We start from the raw sequence: 20,654 nt of genomic DNA on the forward strand, positions 1-20,654 counted from the left end.
TACAAACAAAATTGAATTGGGTTTGAGTCCTACTTGATGTAATGGGATAGAAGGTAGGGACTACATTTTCTCTGGGTTTAGAACTACAAATTATTTTGGACTACAAACCCCATTATTCCAGGCACTATAAAGAGGAAATAGACTTGGTTGGACTTCCTCTTTGTGGTTCCATGTGCTGTGTGGGAGAAGCTGTGGGCTGTTTTCAAGGCTGGGTAACAGCAAATGAGAAGATTAGTTTTGTGTACAGAGTTGAGATCCATAATGGCAACAGTGAGATGGTTAAATTAGTTTTAACAGATGTTTCTTTTCTGTTTTAGTGTCTTCATGGGACATATGTTGATTGGTGCCACAAAGAATTAAGCAGGTTTAATTAATTATTTAATGGTACAGATACTGATCTTATTTTAATTATTAAAGTACTTGTTTTTAAGCTTTTTTATATTGGAGTATTTTTTTTGTGTGTGTGTAATTTGGTTATATAAGTTTTAAATGTTTTAATTATTGTAAATATATGGCAATCATGAATTATCATGAATTTTCTTTTCACGTGATGCATGATTGCTGTTTATTTTATTGAGAATTTTAGTGGCTTAGTGGGTTGTTATAAGAGATGACTTGAATGTGAATTTGGCTCTTTTGTCCTGAAGTGTTGAGTGACTGGATTGATTGTGATATATTGTGTTTTCTCTTTTCTTTTTTTTTTTAGTTTTGTTTTGTTTCCGACTTGCAGGTGACAGCAGGGTTCTGGTCCTTTAATAGGCGGCTGGCTGTAATGAGGTGAGGGATAATTTGTAATGGTTTATTCGAGTGATCACTTCGCTTTGGGTTCGCAGTGAGTTTTCCCCTTGATGTGTAATCGAGTGTGAACGTCTCTGCGGAAGTTTTTTGTCAGTGCACGTGATATGGAAGCGCTGTGGTCTGCTGCAGTCACAACTATTATTCTGTTGAATTTATTTCCTTGCATCTTTAAATACTTCTCTTATTTCCTTGTATTTTAATATTGTCTAATAAACCTTGTCAGATTTGCAAATAAACACACTGCTGTTGTTGCCCTTTTTGAGTTTCCGTCATCTCAGTTCCAAATGACTGGATTACATTGAGAAGACTTTTACCTTCTGAGAACTGGGGCATTCCATTCTACAAATCCATTAGTAGTTATTAAAGAAAATGATTTAAAGACATTCATCTGGAATGACACATCTTTTGGTGGCTCAGAAGTTCCTGGGCTACTGATCTGAAGGCTGAGAGTTCAAATCTTTGAGCAATGTCATTAACCCTCAACTGAAAGTAATTTTAGATAAACCTCTCATAAATAAATGTAAAAGTAACCAACAATAGGCAAGCCTACTTTTCCCTGGAACACAGACTGGATCATGAAGCATGTGAGATGCAAAAGACAAATCTAATTTTGCTGGATATCAAATCTCACATCTGAAGAAAAAAAAAAAAAACCTTCCCCAAGTCAGAGTAACAAGAATATTTCTTAAAATGATCACTTCGTATCTCAAAATAATACATTGTTCAAGATGAGAGTTTCTTGAAAGCTATGTACACAAATCTGTTAAATGAAGGAAGCTACTGACTTTGAAAACTTTGAAACACAAACTTAAAACTTCGATCAATACACAAAACCAGCATGATATCACCATAATTTATTTACATACCTTGCGTATAAAAATAACTGAAAAAAAAAAAAAAAGATCGAATCGAATCAACATAAATATGCCGTTCCAGCAGTCACAATTAGTTATATGAAAGGTTGACCAATGTATTATTTATTAGTGGATGTCTGCAGCAGCTGTCGAGGTCACATGGCTCAAAACCAGGCAAGAATTTCCAAACCACATCACCTAAAACACCAACTTTTTCTTCAGGGTGCCTAAAGAATAAATAAGAGAAAATCAGTCATTGAAGATGATTGGACATTGGACTTACTGACCATTACAAGCACTGACACTGGAAACTCCCTTCTCTAAACGTTAGGTAAACATCTCCTTATAGAAACCTTCACTATGTCAATGATTATGTGGTTTTCTTTATTAAATAACAAAATCTGTTCATTTTTAAGTCTTATATTATGTTGTGTGTCAGCCATATTGTTCCTACTGAAACAATAACAGTAGAAAATTGATCAACACCTTCTGACCAATCAGATTTGAGAATTCAACAACGCTGGGGTACTATGTCATGTTTCTTATTGATATACTTAGACGTGCTACCTGACAATAATGTTCTAAAGCTACTTTAATCCTTATATTACAGACAGATAAATGTTTTATATAAAAACAAACCTTTTAAGCAATTGCATGCGTTCTCACCTTGTTCAATACCATCACGTTTTCTTTTAATGCCGATGGCTAGATTTTCTTTTTCTTTTAGAGCTTCTGCTGAGCAGTTAGGCCGGGGAAGCTGAGGGCCTGGGGTAGGCGCTGGTTTCTGGCTGAAATATTGCATCTTCAGTGCCTACGATATACGTTCAGAAAAACTGTGTGAATGCTGTGTGACTGTGTAAATACTTATGCACACATAAGTGGGATTCAATCATACACCAAAATAACACAAAGACACGTGCTTTACTCTCAACTCTCTATTCACTAACCACCTTTTGTTGTTAAAAAAAAGTACCTTAAAGATTCAGGAGCCACATTTATAAACGGTGCACACATCCACATACGCACACACACACGTGTCAGTATTCATGTAGAGTGATGAAGGTGAAGGTGCTAAACTAGCAGGATGTAAATGCAAATCCACTGCGTAATGATGCAGGATAAATGGATTCTCTTTTTAATTTTGGAGGCTCTTCATTCCTCCAGGGAAAGAGTGAGCTCTGGTGTGAACTCATCGCAATCAGTGACACTTTCACTCGGTGTGTGTAGTAATCGACTTCTTCCCATCATGTAATTTCATTCTTCTTATAGCTGACATCATTTTTTTTAATCTCACCATCCAGAGATGCAGCTTCACACAATGAACATTTCATGTTGCATAGAAATATTAATTGTGCGTGGTTCATTCACTATTTCTAAACCGTTTGCAGCGCTAATTTGTTAGATTAATAAGCTCATTTGTGACTTATAAAGGTGAAACTACAGAGGAGTGTGTATTCACTGTTTTACAAATTAGGGGCCATGTTCGCAACACATCTCTTCTAGGAATTCCATTAAAAGCTCCTAGCTGACTGTTTCTACACAAAACTACTGGAAGGAACTCTTACTAAAGGATTGTTCCCTTTACTACAAATGACAGCATGTTTCTTCAATGTATTTCGACAAGTTCACTGATTAAATCAATTCATATTTGCAGACTTGAGATAAGTGAGAAAGTACCACTGATTTCATATTCTTATTTATTAAAAAAAAAAAAAAAAGGAAAGGCTACTCAAATATGTTTGAATCTCATGATATGTCACAACATCAACAGTATATGTCAATACACTTTTCTAAGATTTGATTTTTTTTAAATATTATTTTTCAAGTAAAGTTTACAAACTGGTTGGAAGCAGCTGATTTAAAATGTAGGGAATCATTAATCACTAATTAATAATTAATTGTAAAATGGTAAATTTGTTACAGATTTTTTTCTTTTCTTTTCTTTTTTTTTTAAATTTATTTTGATAGAAAGTAAATAATAGTATAACCAAATTTAGTTTTTTTTTAATGCAACCCGATTGTTTTGTGATTTGGTATTTTTGTCATATCGACCACTCTTACTCACAGGTGACATTTCCAGCTCACGTGTGCTGCATCACTGCAAGTTTCCTGTGTCCGAGTATCAGAAAGCTGTCTAAACCGTGATGTTACGGCATTTTTAAAGCTTTCTGAAAAGTTACAGTTTACCGTTTTTAAAAGCTTTTTGTCTTCAGAGAAACTGCATCATTGTTCTATTGCATGTGATTTGGTCTTAATAAATATGAGTTCTCTGGCTCTTATCCTGAAAAATTATTTCAAATCTTTATAGTAAGTAATAATTTTCAGATAAATAATCTATAGTTTATAGTTTAGAAGCTACTTGTAGCCTTAATGTTTTGAGAACACGGGCCTGGGATTTCAAACGTGTACAAACTTTCTTCTTAGTGTATATGCAAACTTTTATTTAAGCACAGTACACACTACATGATTTAAGCCTCAATTTTCCAGAATCATTTTGGTAGTGACAATTTTTTAGTCTGCTGGCGATCAGCAAGGCTCTGATATTTTCAAGCATGTTTGATTAATCATGTGTGAACCCCACTGCGACTAGTAGCAAAACGACGAGAAACAGCCAGTTAAAACCAGAGAGGAAAATCTAATTTTTGAGAGCAAATCTGCCCTCATGCGCAGCAGACCCCTGAATCCAGTTTTTCATCCATCTATTTGTGCGGAAGCGTGAGAGCAAAATGTAAACACAATAATAATGCTTCTATAAGAGGTTATTTGGCATGGCATACCAAAATGGTTGTTAGGAACAACAAATTAGAAACAAGGACAACATGATTCCTGTAAAATAAATCTACCTTTTTCTTTTTCTACTACCTCCCATTCTCTTTGCAGAACAGACAATCCTCATTGCCTGTATCTTCCCAACCAATATTTCCTCAACATTTTATCCCCCTTCTTTCTTGTTTCCTTAAAGCATGCTAACCAAGTCACTTTTTATTTTCTTGAGAAAGTGGGATTTGGCGATCATGCACCCTTCGGCTGGGATCTCTCCAGGTGAAAAATTGGGTAATGGTTTTCCAAAAAATTGGCCTCATCTGTGAGTGACTGTATAGTGTGCACATCCCAACATCCACCAAACATGTGATTGCAAATGATTAGAGTCATGTAGTGTGAACACGTTGGCGATTCTGACATTTTCAAAAGTCATGTAGTGTGCACTCGGGGACATCTTATGCACAGTTATATAAATGAGGTCACTGGACACTATAATTTAGAGCTTGTCTTAATCTGACAAATGAAAGCTGCTCTGTGCTAGTTACCTTTGAGGCTGTGAGGCGTGTGCAGGGATTAAAGGTAAACAGGCCCTTCAGGAGCTCCAAAAGGTCATCGCTCGCTGCACTGAAAATGTGCTCCAAAGGTGTTCCAGGAAACAGTTTAAATGAGACATAATCTGGGAGACTGGTCATACCCTTAGAACAAACAAACGCAGTCAAGCATTTAGTCTATGTTTGATATTTGTTATTGAAATCCATTTTTAGGAGAAAAATAGACTATATGGCCAAAAGTTTGTGGACACCTGACCATCATCCAATTCCAGATTTAGTCTCCCTTTGCTGTTATAATAAGCTCCACTCTTCTCGGAAGGCTTTCCACTGGATCTTGTAACATGGCTGTGGGGATTTGTGCTCATTCAGCCACAAAAGCATTAGTGAGATCAGGCACTGATGTCGAGTGAGGAAACCTGGGGTACAGTCAGTGTTCCAATTTATCCCAAAGGCCACTTGAGTTCTTCCATTACAATCTTGGCAAACCATGTCTTCATGGACTTTGTTTTATGCACAGGGCACTGTCAGGCTGGAACAGGTTTGGGCTTCTTAGTTACAGTGAAAATATTTTTTTAATTCTACAGCATACAAAGACATTATATATAATTGTGTGCTTCGAACTTTATGGCAATGGTTTGGGGAAGAGCCACATATGTGTATGATGGTCAGCTGTCCACAAACATTTGGTCATACAGTGTAGCACAGTAATGTCTAAATGCATTTACAGGCCAAGTGTCTTCTGTTGGAGTCCCAAGGGCTTCAAATATCTTTGTCAGCTGATCCAGGTCAGAATCTCCAGCCAGAAAGGGAACCTTACAACATAAATGATCAATTTAATACACTGAATAAAACACCTGCTAAGCATATATGTTTAGATATATATATATATATATTCACAAACACACATATTATATAATGACATGAATAGCACCATCAAATGACTTGATTATTTATTATGATTATTTATTTTTTATTTCTCTCATGCTAGAAATTAATTAGCACATTACCTTAAGTTGCAAAATACCTCACCTCATGTAAATACGACCTATTTATTGTATATTTTAACCACTACTGTTATTTATGTCTGAACGATTTTCAGATTTCCTGTTTTATGCCGTAATGCATCATCCATGTGAATGTGCAATCTAAGATGTTCATTGTACAACTAAAGCTCCTGAATCTTCTTGAATCTTGAATTATGTAAATAATAAATAAATATATTATAAATAATAATAAATTTTTTTTCTCTGCTTATGCAAAAGCTCTGCCTATTTCATTTTAATTACTGTACTCAAAAACCTCATGCTGTAAGCGCTCATCTTACAATGCTGTTCAGACTGAATGGAAGCATTAAAATTTGCTTTTACAATGCATTTCAGTAATTATTTATTAAATCCCATCAGGATTCAATTAATACAGTTACCCTTATAAATTATTAAATATTAGAAGTGGGTCCAGATGTAATTATATAATCATTATGTAAAATTCAGGTTATAATGCAAGCATCCATCATGCCAAGACATATGTTGTAACTCGCTTTCCATGACAATATCAACTCCACAGTTTAGTTATAATGTTATCCTTTATGTCTACTATAAATTACATTTAAAACTAAAATTTATCATACAGGGGTCATGTGAACACTGAGATGGGAGATATATTGAGTTGGTGAACCTCTGTAGGTTTAATATTTGTCTGTTTAGCATAAGTAAGGACACCCATCTCTAATATTTGTGATGAGCCACATGGATAAGGCACATAAGAACAAGAACGTCCATAAACGCCATGTGACTTACTCGGAGTAGGAGTTCTGCAAGGATGCAGCCTACCGCCCACATGTCCACTCCCACCCCATACATCCTGGCCCCGAAGAGCAGCTCTGGGGCACGGTACCATCTGAAACAAGATTAACATGACGTGATTCTATTTAACTTTACTGGCAGTATAGATATAGACATATATACAGTTTAATTAAAATGCTGTCTTCACATATGTCAGTGTGGAAGTAAAGATGGGTCTCTTTATAAAATAAATAAGAAATTTTCTCGTTAATTTTAGAAACCTGACTTGGTCAAGTGTATACCTGGTCACTACTTGATGTGTATAAACTCTGTTAGGACTTCCAAAGGCTTTTGCCAATCCAAAATCAGCTAGTTTCAGAACTCCAGATTCATCGAGCAGTAAATTATTTGGCTTCAAATCCTGGAAAAGCAGACAGGAATAGTTACAAAAGTGGCTCATTGCAAAAGTGTATGGTATAACTGGGAGATTGTGAGAGAAAAATCAACCAAGTAAGTAATGAAACATGACAGGGTATGCTGTTATAGGAAAATAATCAGTGATGGGGTGGTACGATGTGGCGTGACATGAAGGAGAGCGAGTTACTACCCTGAAGTTGATTATTATCTTATAACAGCACGTCCCAAAGTGTTTTATTACTCTTATACTACTGCAGCTTTCCAATGATTAGAATTATTTTTTTTAAGAAGTGACATCTCACACATTTTATCAATTTATAGCCACATTTGATGTTGTGGAACATCTGCAAAGCAAGTTAGTCCCTGTTGTTCCCTCACCAGCCTCTCCTGTTTTCTCTCTCTTGAAGTTAGTAAGGCAAAAAAACAGCTTGTTACTGAGACACCACACAGCACAAGGTTCTCTCTCCTAAAGACTTTCTGCTGCTGGGAAACTCAGTGGAACAGCCTTATCTCTGACTGTCACAATTGTGACACTGGAGACTCCTTCCAAAAATGTTATTTAAAAAGTCCCTGTGTATGAACTGTTACTATAGAAACAATAACGTATTAGAATGAGCACATTAATATTGACTTATTGTTCATGCTACAGCCAGAATTACCTGCGCTTTTATACAAAAATAACACACATTCTGACCAATCAGATTCGAGCATTCAAACATGCGGAGGTATAAATGATTTTATATGGTATACAACATTTTTGATATGTTTTTATTAGTATGCAGGAATGTGCGCAGTGTCCACCAGACAAGTTCCTCGTATAGAATGAACGCAATAATATAAACCTGTAATTGAATGCTGACACTATTGTCAGAGCTGATGTTATAGAAAATGAATCAACACCTTCTGACCAATCAGATTCGAGAATTCAACAGTGCAATGGTGTATAACGGAGTTTTAATAAACTTTTGTGCTGACCCTGTGTAGGATCCAGTGATGGTGCAAGTACTCCAGACCCTGCAGTGTCATCAGGATGTAGGCTTTAATGTTGGCTGGCGTCAGTACAAGACTCGTGTCCTTTATGATAACCTGAAACAGAGAAGCATTCGATGATATTCTGATATTCAAATTTATAAACTGGTTCCATTAGAAAAAGCTAAAATGTTCTCTATTACGAATAAGTACAACATAGTAAACGAGAACGTTTTCATAGACCTGGATGTTACCTGGTAACTACTACGACTTATGATTAGTAACCATTATATACTGTATAATTTAAATTTTAAAAAATTGCGTCAAGGAAAAATTTTGAACAGCATACTGATACTGTACAATGTGCAATTCTAAGATTTATTAGTCTACAAATAAAATAAGACAGTGATTCAGTAATTCAGTACACTACCCATAATAAAAATTCGTGAAAGTAGTTTTTTTACCCACAAAATAATGTAAAACCAAACCGATACTTTCATAAATACAAAGAGATCTACCAACTGGAAAGTAAATAACCTTCATAATAAACCCTCCTTCAACAAAAAGTGGCAAAATGTTGTCCTCACACTATTTTCTATGAACAACTGGTTAAAAATAAACGTTATATTTTGCAATCACGTCACTTGGCTGCTTTTAGACTCTTTCCTCCAGATTCATAATAATGACTTAGCTGAACTGATAAAGGTGGCTACATTGATTTTTAAAGTGCTATTAAGAAAGTATTTGCCTTTCCTGCACTCTGCTTTTGCTTGCTGCTCCTAAAATCCAATTAAGACTCAGGCTGAAGTCTGAGAGGGCCACTTTCTGATAATATGATTATAGTAGAATCAGAGATGTTTAGGCTTCCTAAGTAGTTGGCATGCAAAGGGAAATTGGCTGAAAAAATGTATTGTTTACCTCCAGGTCAGTCTCCATGTAGTCAAACACAAGGCTAATGTTGGATTTGTGTCCAAACGCATCAAGGAGCTGCAAAAATATGAAAAGATTATGAGGCTTTGTAAGTAAAAATGCAGGTAATGTAATACATACTATACCAAACTACATCATCAAAAAAAAATAAAAAAAAAAAAATACCCAGGAGCCTTGATATGATATGTCTATACCACAGCACTGCTGAATTCTTGACTCGGACTGGTCAGTAGGTGTTGATTTTCTATAACAACACAGCTCTGACAATAATTCTGGCTGTAACATTTATGGTTTATGTTAATATACCTGTTCTAACATGTTGTTATTTCTATAGTCAGGACTGTATGCAATGGGACTGTGTATGATGCTCCACATAATCTAAGGATAAATTTAAAGCTGAAGCTTTCTGTTAGGAGACATTTACGTAACTTTTATAGAAGAAGGCTGCAAGGGAAAGTCTTCAGGATAGAAGACTGCACTTTCCAATTTGACAAATTCAAAAAGACAATTTTGTCTTATTAACTTTAAAGATACAGAAAAAAATACAGGCTGTTGAGGAAATAACACTTTATTGCTGCTATAATGTAAGTGATAACAGGAACTAATTTGTCTTGCGGAACTTCGATAAAATTAAATGTAAACGGTTAAAAAGCTTGACATGTCATTCTTTAATAAACTTAATTGTAATCAATGGCAAATCACCGTGTTATAAGATGTAATAAACACTTTGGCACATGCCGTTATTGGAAAATAATCAGCGTGGGAGTGGTAACAGTAACTCTGCCTCATGGAGGTCTGTATCACACCACCAGGGCATGGATCATTGTCCTATAACAGTAAGCCCTGTGGTGTTTTATTCCTTATATAATTTGGGTGTCACTAAATACTTATACATGCACTTACTCCAATAATATTTGGATGACTCAACTCCTGCAGCAGCTTGATTTCTCTGAGGGCTGTTCTGTTGATTCCTGAAAGGCCAGAATTGAGTAACATTATAGGAGGGAAAAACAAAACTATGAGATTAGTATTTGAAGCAGATAATTTAGCTCTGTGCACAAACCATCTTTTGCCTCAGTTCTGTGTCCGACTTTAATCTGTTTGGGAATAAAAAAACAATCATGTAACATTGTAAATTATTCTCTCACCATGCCCATGGATCACTCTGTATGTGACTTTACTCCAGGACAATATTCAAGATTCAGGGATTATTACTGAAAGCTTATTAGTCTCCCATTACCCAAAGTCAAGACTTTTATCAGCAATGTACAGTTGTGTGAATGTTTGCATACCTTTACTCCAAAATGATAATGCCAACAAAACATGTAATGTAAGTAAGGGTTGTTGCATTTTCCTTTGTTATCGTAAGTAACAAAAATTATCAAAAAGTGTTGGTTAAAATATTACTAATAGATCAATAGTAGAAAGAATTTTTCGGTTTGTTTTAGATATTTGTGACCCTCTCTGGTAGTTTTTTCCAGTTAAGATTTCTTCCACACTTTGTTTGTGACTTTGTACTTCCTTACATTCCTTCAGAACTAGTGGATGTCCCATGTGATCATTTCTTTGCCAAGTACAAAGCTGTCACCTCTTGACTGTGACCCCCTGTAAAAGGACCCTGGAATGTCACATTCGTCCTCTTTCCCACTCTCATCTTGCTGAGTAGTTGAGGAAGTGGATTCAAAGACGTTAAAATAAACAGCTCAAATCCTTTGTTTCTTTCTAATAATCCTAATTTTCTTATTGCTAAATCGGGTCCATCAAATGAGTGTGTCTTGACAGTGACAGCAATTACTGACTATTTTTTTTTTTCATTCTCAACATTTGACTGTCATTAGAACAGATACATGGCCTATTATTTTTACCAGCATGTAGCAGTGTGGGCACTGCAGATACAGAATAACCAGAATCATGTCATAATTACAATTTTTTTTTGTAATTCAGGGCAGAATGGCAAGCTGTTCATTATTCCAGGAACCTAAAGAGTTGGATGATGGACATGCTCAGTGCCAAAATTTTTTAGGACCGGAGCATCTTCGACAAGCACTTGCATCATAATGCTAATAGTGAGGCGTGAAGTGCACATCTCAGGCTATGGGAATACTGCAGACTATTCATGTTCCTTGTTCGGACGCAGGTGCAGAAGGAGTAAAGTGAACCGCAGACACAGCTGCTGAGCCTATAAAAAGAAAAGGTATACTCCATTGCTGGGTTGTTGCAGCAGAAACAGAAACAGGCAGAAGCCTCAGCCCCTTTGAAGGGGAACACTGAGTACCATTACTGCACTGGAACATAGGCAGCATATATGAGCCAAATGTTGAATGGGTAGCAGTTTCCCAGTCAGTTTTACTTCCACAGACAAAAACAAAAGAAAAAAGATGCAGGATACTGGAATAAAAATAAGGATAGCCTTTCTCTGTGGCTAACATACACTCCATCCCAAACTACAATACTCATAATGCAATGCACTTCAACAGTAACCCTTTAATCTCTAACATAACCGTACTCTGATGTTTTTGCGGAGCAAAATATGTAATAATTGGCAGGTCTGGTAATATGGTATAATCATCAATAAACGTCACTGGATATCGTGGAAGTGAAATATCATGTAGGGACTATAATATTGTTAATATAATATAGGCACAAGCCTATCTAGGACTAAAAGTGAATTATTAACGAGTCAGTTGATTTCTCTTTCACTTGGCAGCACTAAGCCATGCACCGCTTTTGAACATTTGTGAAGCAACATGGAGCTCAGTGTTTACCTCCAGATTTTACAGATTAAATGTTGCACGCCATATGGGGAGTTTGAGAGATTCTCATCCTCAATAGAGAACAGGATCAGCACTTGAGTGCTTCTCATCCTTAATCCTTAAGTACAGTAACAGGATTTTTGGGTGCTGTACATTACTGTGTGGCCGGGTGCATTATCAGGAAATGTTCTGTGCTCTGATAATGATGTTGATATACAGTCGTCACAAAGGAAACCACCCTGCTGTTCAGGAACACAATACAAAAAGAAAAAAAGATTATGTATGTAATCGTGGTTCTACAAGAAATTGGAGGACAGACAAGCGACCCTGAGGTCACAGTCAGGTGACGGCTTTGTTATTAGTCTTGCAAAAACTGTTTTGCACCGAGTCTTACTGCTCTGACTGACCTTTTCCTGACTACAGTGAGACTTAAAGTAAAGACATTCACATAGCCATTAATGTCATTATTAATCTTCTTACCTTTTTAATCGCAACAATGGTATTTTTAATTTTGTCTCTCGCCTTGTAAACTGTGGCAAACTGCAAAAGACACAGAACACCAGGCACTGTTATGCAAAAACACACTGATAGGAAACAAGCTATTTCTGATCATTTTATTATTCGTAAATGGATTTAATCTAAACAGTGAAATAGTGTCCAAAAAATGGCAAGTAAATAATGGAAACAAACAAACAAACAAAAAAAAAACAACCAAACAAAAAAAACAAGCATATTCATTATGGTCTAACTGTGTTTTTTTTTCAGTAGCTGTTCTTCACAGACATTCTCTCATTCAGCTTCTAACAACAATCCTGACACACATATTTCTTTTGTCATAACTGATTGATTATTTGCCTTTATTTATGGGTTTGTGTTGGCTCGCTTTCTTTATTTTTCATATTCTTTAATTAATAATATTTTCACAGATTTTCACAAAATGTTCTCGATGGTACTCTTAGTCCCTGACCTAGTGAACCACCATGAGGAAGTGTTTTTTGATAGAGACTCCAAAGCATTTCTATAAGTCACCCTGGATAAGGGCATCTGCTAAATACTGAAATAAAATAAAATAAAATAAAAATAAGCAGTTTAAACTCAACAGTATATTCCATATATAAAAGTGCAGTAATCCCTGCAAGTTATATGATTTGAAGTCCATCAAGTCGAGGTTTACATTCGTTAGTCTTCTTAATAAATTAATAATAAATTGCTGTACATTTTACAGGAATTTACTGGCAATGCAACTGTAAAATTTACAGTAAACAACTGTAAAATATATTTACAGTAAAGTGCTGTAATATCTTAATGTTGTATAAAATGTCTCATAACCAAGCACACTTGCTCTTTTGGCTGATGTTCGAATCCCAGCACCATCAAACTGCCTTGATTGGATCTTTGAGTAAGACCCTTCAGCTCAGCTGTATCCTGCATCAACATACTGGGTTATGTGTTATTTTATACTATTACAGTACTTTATTGTAAATATGTTTTACAGTTGTTTACTGTAAATTTTACAATACTTCATTGGCAACCCAGGTTGCCAGTAAATTACTGTAAAAGCTACAGTCATTTTTTTTGCAGTGCACACTCTGGAGCACGAGTAGGATAAGAACAGTGTTGTGGATGTACAGGATTTTCATGAATACCAGATTTCTTGTGTAAACGCTTGTATGAATGATTTACGAATAAATCTATTCATCCAGCTTGAAAAATTAGGTCCATCGTAAGAGAATTTATGAAAAAGAAAAATAAACAGGGGATTTTTAACCTATATATATACATATACACACACACACACACACACACACACACACACACAGAGGTTAAACACACAAGCAGGTGGTTAAAAAAAAAAGAAAAATAAAACCCTACAAATTGTACAGAAGTGTCTTTTAACATCACTGTATGTATGTATGTATGTATGGGGATATATATATTTATATTATACAGTGATGTTTAAAGACACATCTGTACAAAGAAGTATAATTAATTAGTAAGGGCGGTTGATATCCGCAATAGTATAAATTCTTATTCATGGATGTGGCTTATGTGTGAAGCTTGTGTAAAATTAATTATATCATCATATGTTATGTTTGTGTGAAAAGAAATAAAGAAATGTTATTCTTAACATGTATGAATAAAACAAGAATATACTTGAATGATATTATGTGCACACATGAAGTTGGATAAGATCAGATTTAGAAAAAAATACTACCACCATGTATGTCATGTCTATGTCTATTGTACACACACACACACACACACACACACACACACACACACACACTAATATATATATATATATATATATATATATATATATATATATATATATAATATGGTGATGTTCAGAGACACTTCTGTACAATATATAGGTTTTTTTTTACCACCAGCTTGTGTGTTTTAAATGATTGACTAATACCGTGATATTTTTAGACTAGATTTTCATACCTTGAAAATGTCAAACCGCAAAGCCCTACGCTTTACGTGTTCATTCCTCCGTGGAACACACAACACTATCATACAGTTATTTACTTCACACACATACTTATTTACTTTTCAAATTTGCACATAACATACCTGTACATACAAAATTGTCTATTTTGTATATTGTGTTTTTGCTATTTTGTACGTTGTCTATTTGTATATTATTCTTTTTATTATCTGTGTCTTGTCTTGTCACTGTCACTCTGTTGCACTGTGGAGCTTCTGTCACTAAAACAAATTCGTCGTATGTGTAAACATACCTGGCAATAAAGCTCTTTCTGATTCGGATTCTAACATCCTACCAGTTATAAAGCTGCTCTGTTCCTGAACAGATGACCTCAGGCTACACTGCAGGACTTCATGAAGGAGTGATAAGGATGAGAGCATGAGTGCTGACTCTCCAGAGCTGATCTATGGAACTGGATCAGAAGCCTGCGCTGGTGTTTATGATGTGGCTACGTTGCTAAGCTAATGATGTCTAATCCACACAATTTCACTGCTATATTCGCACGAGGGCCACTTTAGAAAGCAAATTAAGCACATACTTCTCCTAACGATGGAATTTACCTGACCCTCTCCGAGAAAGTCCAGCTTTTCATATCGTTTAGCTCTGGACTTGACATCCAAAGCCATGTTTTCGGTTTCAAACGGTCCTTTGTTGAACGCGGACCTGCTGCTGAGTTAAAGTTCTCCAAATACTTCCGGGTGAAACAAGAGCCCTTAGGAACGGTTTTTGAGACGCAACACAAAGCCACGTGACGTGATTTTAAAGCTACAACCTAGAGGAGGATTATTAAAAATAAATTTTAAAAAATGGATCATTATCGGTGACTTTTAATCCCCAGCAGTAACCCTGTAATATATATTTATTATATATAATAGATATAATAAATAAATAAAGTGTGTGTGTGTGTGTGTGTGTGTGTGTGTATACATACATATGTTAGATATAATTTCCGAAATTAGAGTTAGAGTTAATGTCTAATATAAATTCAAGTGTATTTCCTGTAATAAAGTACAGTTTTGAGCTTAGAGTCACTTTAAAATATATTAAATGAATTGCTAAATCAAGCACTTTTAAAATGTTAATAATAAAATGAATAAAAACTATGAAAACATATGAATAATATAAAAGGTCAGTAGTTATTGTGTAATCATTGACTTGCCCTGATTCTTTCATAATGTATTTCCTCATAGTTTCCTAATAATTTTAATATTAAAATATATTTAGAATAGGTTTGTACCCAAGTTTGATGTCAATTCTGTTACTTTGTTGAACATTCTTTCATTTCAAGTCTTGTTTTCCATTTGTTTGTTTGTTTGTTTTATAAAGGTCTTGTAATTTTGAGAAAGTTACATTATTTCCCTCAGAGGAATTCAACTGTAAAGAGCAAGTAAGTGTTCCATCATATTTATAATATTTTATTGTCCGTAAACTCTGATAATTCATACAATTAAACTCTGTTACCCTATATTTTGGAAGATATCGAAAGATTTCATACATTTTCTATTTACATTTTTGTTTGAAAAATGCATGTAAACCTTCACAAGACCATCATATAACGTAGGATAAAAAATGTCAGCCCTGTTAATTATTATTTTAAAAAGGCTGATATGTACAGGAATAGGGTTGGCATTTTGTTGTAATAGAGACTATAATAAAGAGGTGATTTATCTCATTACCTTCATTCTGGCTTCAAGAGATTTGTTGAAAAGCTATTACATAATTATATACTATTCTTTCATATATTTATGTTGTTATTAATGAAGGTGCATTAAGATATTAGTCATTTAGTCACTAAAAAGTGGGTAAAGTAGAGTGTACTGTGAATGTTGTGTATGATTCCTGTCTTTAAGTGACATCTTGATGGCATAACTGTATTTGTGGACATATTTATAATGAGGATATTCACTTTGGCACATAAACAGGCATGTCTCTGTTTGCCTGTCAGTGTATATAAGGTTTATGTGTGTTAGTATACATGCACATGCACAGCGGCGGCTCATATCAATAGGCTAGGAGGGCTAAGCCTCATGTCTTTCACAGATATAAAAATCAGTATAAGGTTTCCTTTTAGGTGCCCACATTGTCTTATTTGTAGTTATTTGTTTTAAAGCGTATTCTTTTGTCTTTTTGTGAAGCCAAGTGCAATAGCACTACAAGCAGTCATAAGGGAAACACACAGTATGGTATGAAGCGAGGCAGTGGACTAACTGTAACCAGCCCAGAGCTGTAGATTCATGCAGCTAATCAGTGACAGTCATGCCCAGTGATTACACAGTGTAACACACCACGTAGATTGCATCTTAGGTTGGGTTGATTTATTCTAGCCCATTTCAGTCCAGTATACGTCATCAGCAGTCGTGTTACAGACACAGTCACGTTTGTAATGAATGTGAACAGGGCCATTTCTGAATATTTGCGAACCGTATGTGAGTTAGTCAGGGGCCCTTCACCTACACTACACACAAGAATGAAAAGAATTCATTGTCTTGCATGAGGGAAAAACATTTTAATAAACAGTAAAATAAAAACGACTCAGCAAGAACTATATACACAAGGAATTCAAATTCTAAGTAAATTATGTACATAAAATAAATATAAAGTCAACAGGCTACTGTTATCATAGTAATAATGATCTAGCAACTTAATCTGTTAGACTAACAGTTCTTCCTTTAGATAGTAGCTAGCTAGTTAGCCACTAACTTTTTCCAGTTTAATTACATCAACAAACAGGAAAGCAAAAAGTGGACAAACTGACAAAAGCCATTTAAGGACTAAACTCTTACCAGTGTTTTGGGTCTGTTTCTCCTCTTCTGCTTTTTTCATTGTGCATTTTTCTGTCCCAGATAGTTATGAACCCTTCATGATTGCTGCTTCTTTGTGTTGTTCTGATGTTAGTTACTTAATTTAATTATGTAAATTGCAGTTTCTATTCTTTCACACCACAAGGGAGCAGTGCCTGATACTGAAAGCTTTTCACCAAACTGATTTTTTGCATATCTGGTGGTCCGAGGGCCCTAAACGATCGCTTATACCGCTTATAGCAAGAATGTGAACCTTAATGTGAACCAAGTGGATTATTTATGCTATTATCCTTTTTCACCAAAATGTGTTTGAAGGAGAAACTAAACGTATATAGACTAAACACACATTGTCTAATCAAAGTATAAATCAGATGAAAGGACAGATGACAGAACCATAAGCTTTGTGAGGTTTTTTTTTTTTTTTTTTTTTTTTTTTTTTTTTTGAATGAAAGGGTTCCTGGACAGAGTTAAATCTTTTTTAGGTTGTAGTAAATGTATAGGATATAGGAATATATCCTATATTATGCCCTATAATTCCTATAAATATATAGAGTATGGTCAAAGTGTCAATTGCTCAACTGTATGGTCATAAATTTCGCCTCTGTGATAAAACACCAAATTGTTTTGACATTAATACATTGAATTTAGTTGATTACCTCTTTCTTAATTTCTATTCTAGCAAAATGTTCTTTTGATAAATGGCATTCTTTGCTGTTTTTTGCATACTTTGCAATTTTGGCATAATACCTCATCATATGAATAAAATAATGTCATATTGTTCTATTCAGGACACTTTAAACTTTCATTATATACAGGTTTGGGTATTGAATTCAAGAGATATCACAGATGGACTGGAAAGTGTGACAACCAATTCTATGTTCTCCTAGTTGCATTTTACTGAATATTCGTCATCAACATCAATACTGTCATAAAATAATTTATAATAAACATGATGTCCTCACCTATGTTATTAAATTCATTCAGTTAAAGAGAGTGACAGCTTCCAAGCCTACTCCACTATCCTACTGGCCTTTGTTGAGTTTTTAATGAATATTAATTTGTGATCTAAATGCTATTGTTGCTGTTACTGATTAATAGATAAATAAGCAATAAATTACTGATTATTGATAAAAACACTGGCATCCAGGAGAGCCAGGGGGAAAATTTCAAGTGCGCTGAGTAGACAGGTGACTGAAGGTAATCGCAGGAAACCTGGGATGGGAGTCCCTTTGCATTTCCCCATTAGGGACCCAAGCAGAAAGAAAGACAGAAAGAAAGGAAGGAAGGAAGGATAATTGCAGTGTTGTGTAAATGTCATGATAAAGCAATACATTATAAAAAGCACACTAAAAACATTTTTACTTGTATCCACACTGAAAAAAAAGGTGTTTCTCAAGAGCCTTTGTGTAAAATGTTCTTAGCTTCCTAAAAAAGGTTCTCCTAAGAACTCAGTCTGATAGGGAAACAGTTTTGTACAGGGATTTATATTACCTTTAAGTGTTCTGACAAAAGGTTTTTCTTTTTTATAAGACTGAGTATAGAACTTGATGTAATATTTTATTCACAGTAAGTCATGTGCCCCTAGACAATCCTCTAAGACAGCTACTTTCAGTTTCACACAGATGTTCAGTAATTACATTTTAATAGATATGAACATTTATTTGGGGCCAAATAACTGTTGTCATACCAGTTAAACATAAAGACATAGCTGATTTGTGATTATATACTAATTACATTTTAATGGAAAGTTATGGGAAACTGAAAGAGGATGCTGCTGTATTTATTACAAATAGTTTTTTTTTTTTAAATATATATTCATTAATTGGGCAATAGAAACTGAAGCTGTAGTGGTCTTGAAGAGGTTGCTATAAGTCAATTTATGTTTGTTAGAGTTAATAGCCTTTACATTCAGCTGATTACATTGAAATTAGTACACTGAAAGCTGACCCTTTTAGTTGGCGTATGAAGCCATTCTTTTTACTGGTAACTTTATGTTTCAGCCTTCTTTTAGCCAAATCCATGGAAATAAAATTTTTACGAAATTGACGTTGTGCATGTTTCAACAGTCTCGTATGACTGATAATCTGTGTTTCTGATCTATCGTCTGTGAAATTTCATGAATGTTTTAAAAGATTTGGGATAACTAGTGATTGTCATTTCTCACATCTCAATCTTTATTGGTTATAGAATTAGAGGTATAACGCAATACATTTGCATTTGAATGTGTTACATTTACATGTTCTTTGCTTTATCCCTGACCCTTAAAGGTTTGTACAATTCTACACTCAGAAATAAAGTTACCAAACTGTACTTTTCCTTGTCAGTGGCTAGGCATCATCAAGGGTACATCTTTTGTAGCTTTAGTATGTATCTTTTACGTGAAAACGTGAATATGGTATACCTTTAAAAATGCAATTGATGTACATTTAATATTTTACTCTAAAAGCTAATTAAAGGCAAACTTCCTAGGTAAATGATACAGTCAGACCCAAAATTCTGAGATCACATTGAAATTTGGGGATTTTTTTAAACTGGAAATAAACAGAAGGTTTTAGAATTTTGAAAATTCTAAAGAAAAAAAAAAAAAAAAAAAAAAAAAGATATGTGCAACATCTTGACTATTCAATATTCAAGATGTTGCACTATTTCTAGATCCCTATTTAAACATAAGCATATTTGTGATATTGACCATGTTAACTGCTTTGTACAGAAGGTCAGATTTTCCTCATTCCTAATCTCATCTTTTGAAGCATGTGTTCTGATGACACTCTGATGGATTTGATCTAAAATGGATCATAAGCTTCATGTTTCTGAATATCGACATCTCCGCTGGCTTTCCTGAAACCTCAACACCTCTTCTCTCCTCAGAACTTTCTGAGGACACTGAAGAAAGCTCGCCTTGCTCCTTCGATCGTGGTGAACCTCTATCGCAGTACCACTGAAAGCATCCTTACAAACTGCATCACAGTATGGTACAAGAACTGCACAGTGTCTGACCAGAAGAACACAGTTGCCCAACATTATGGACATTTATCAAAAGCCTTGCTTGCTGAGAGCGAGAGGTATTATCAAGGACACCTCCCATCATCACCATGGACTGTATGTATCCAACCAGAAAAACGCTACAGAAGTCTGCTCATGAACAGCTTTTCCCTTCAACTGTACTAATGCTGAACTCATGCTTCTAAGCGTTAACTGCCGGCCTCCGCCTAATAACTAAACATTAGCATTAGACACCATACTATACTGTATTGTACATTACTGCTATTATCTGCAATTATTTGCAAGTACTTGCACCTCACTGCAATTATCTATCATTACTACAATTATTTATATCAGACTGTTATTTGCACATTACTGCTATTTGCACATTTGCATTTACTGTAATTCACTGTATGTATCTACTGTATCATACTGCATGAATCATACTGTTTACCTGTACACTGTTATCTTAACTTATTGCACCATAACCTTATTTATCTCATTTAACTTATTTGCTATTTGCACTACTGGTTGGATGCTAACTGCATTTCATTGTCTCTG

At 34.9% G+C, this 20,654-nt stretch overlaps 1 protein-coding gene across 2 annotated transcripts; it reads right to left on the reverse strand.

Annotated features, from left to right (window-relative positions):
• Positions 1-1,637: 1,637 nt before the first annotated feature.
• cdk7 (cyclin-dependent kinase 7) lies at positions 1,638-15,014 on the reverse strand. 2 transcript variants are annotated; one of them, XM_026930933.3, is made up of 12 exons: positions 14,871-15,014; positions 12,297-12,356; positions 10,127-10,160; positions 9,967-10,034; positions 9,052-9,120; positions 8,140-8,250; positions 7,050-7,168; positions 6,763-6,862; positions 5,692-5,778; positions 4,961-5,110; positions 2,319-2,463; positions 1,638-1,879 (listed from the first exon to the last, which is right to left on the reverse strand). In XM_026930933.3, the coding sequence occupies exons 1-12, from the start codon at positions 14,934-14,936 to the stop codon at positions 1,851-1,853; spliced, it is 1,038 nt and encodes a 345-aa protein (XP_026786734.1). In that variant the 5' UTR covers positions 14,937-15,014; the 3' UTR covers positions 1,638-1,850. The 2 variants fall into 2 exon arrangements, with proteins under 2 accessions (XP_026786734.1, XP_034154750.1); XM_034298859.2 differs by having other exon boundaries at positions 14,849-14,981.
• Between the last annotated feature and the right edge of the window lie 5,640 nt (positions 15,015-20,654).

Source organism: Pangasianodon hypophthalmus, chromosome 24 (assembly GCF_027358585.1).
Source record: "Pangasianodon hypophthalmus isolate fPanHyp1 chromosome 24, fPanHyp1.pri, whole genome shotgun sequence".
Classification (NCBI taxonomy): Eukaryota; Metazoa; Chordata; class Actinopteri; order Siluriformes; family Pangasiidae; genus Pangasianodon; species Pangasianodon hypophthalmus.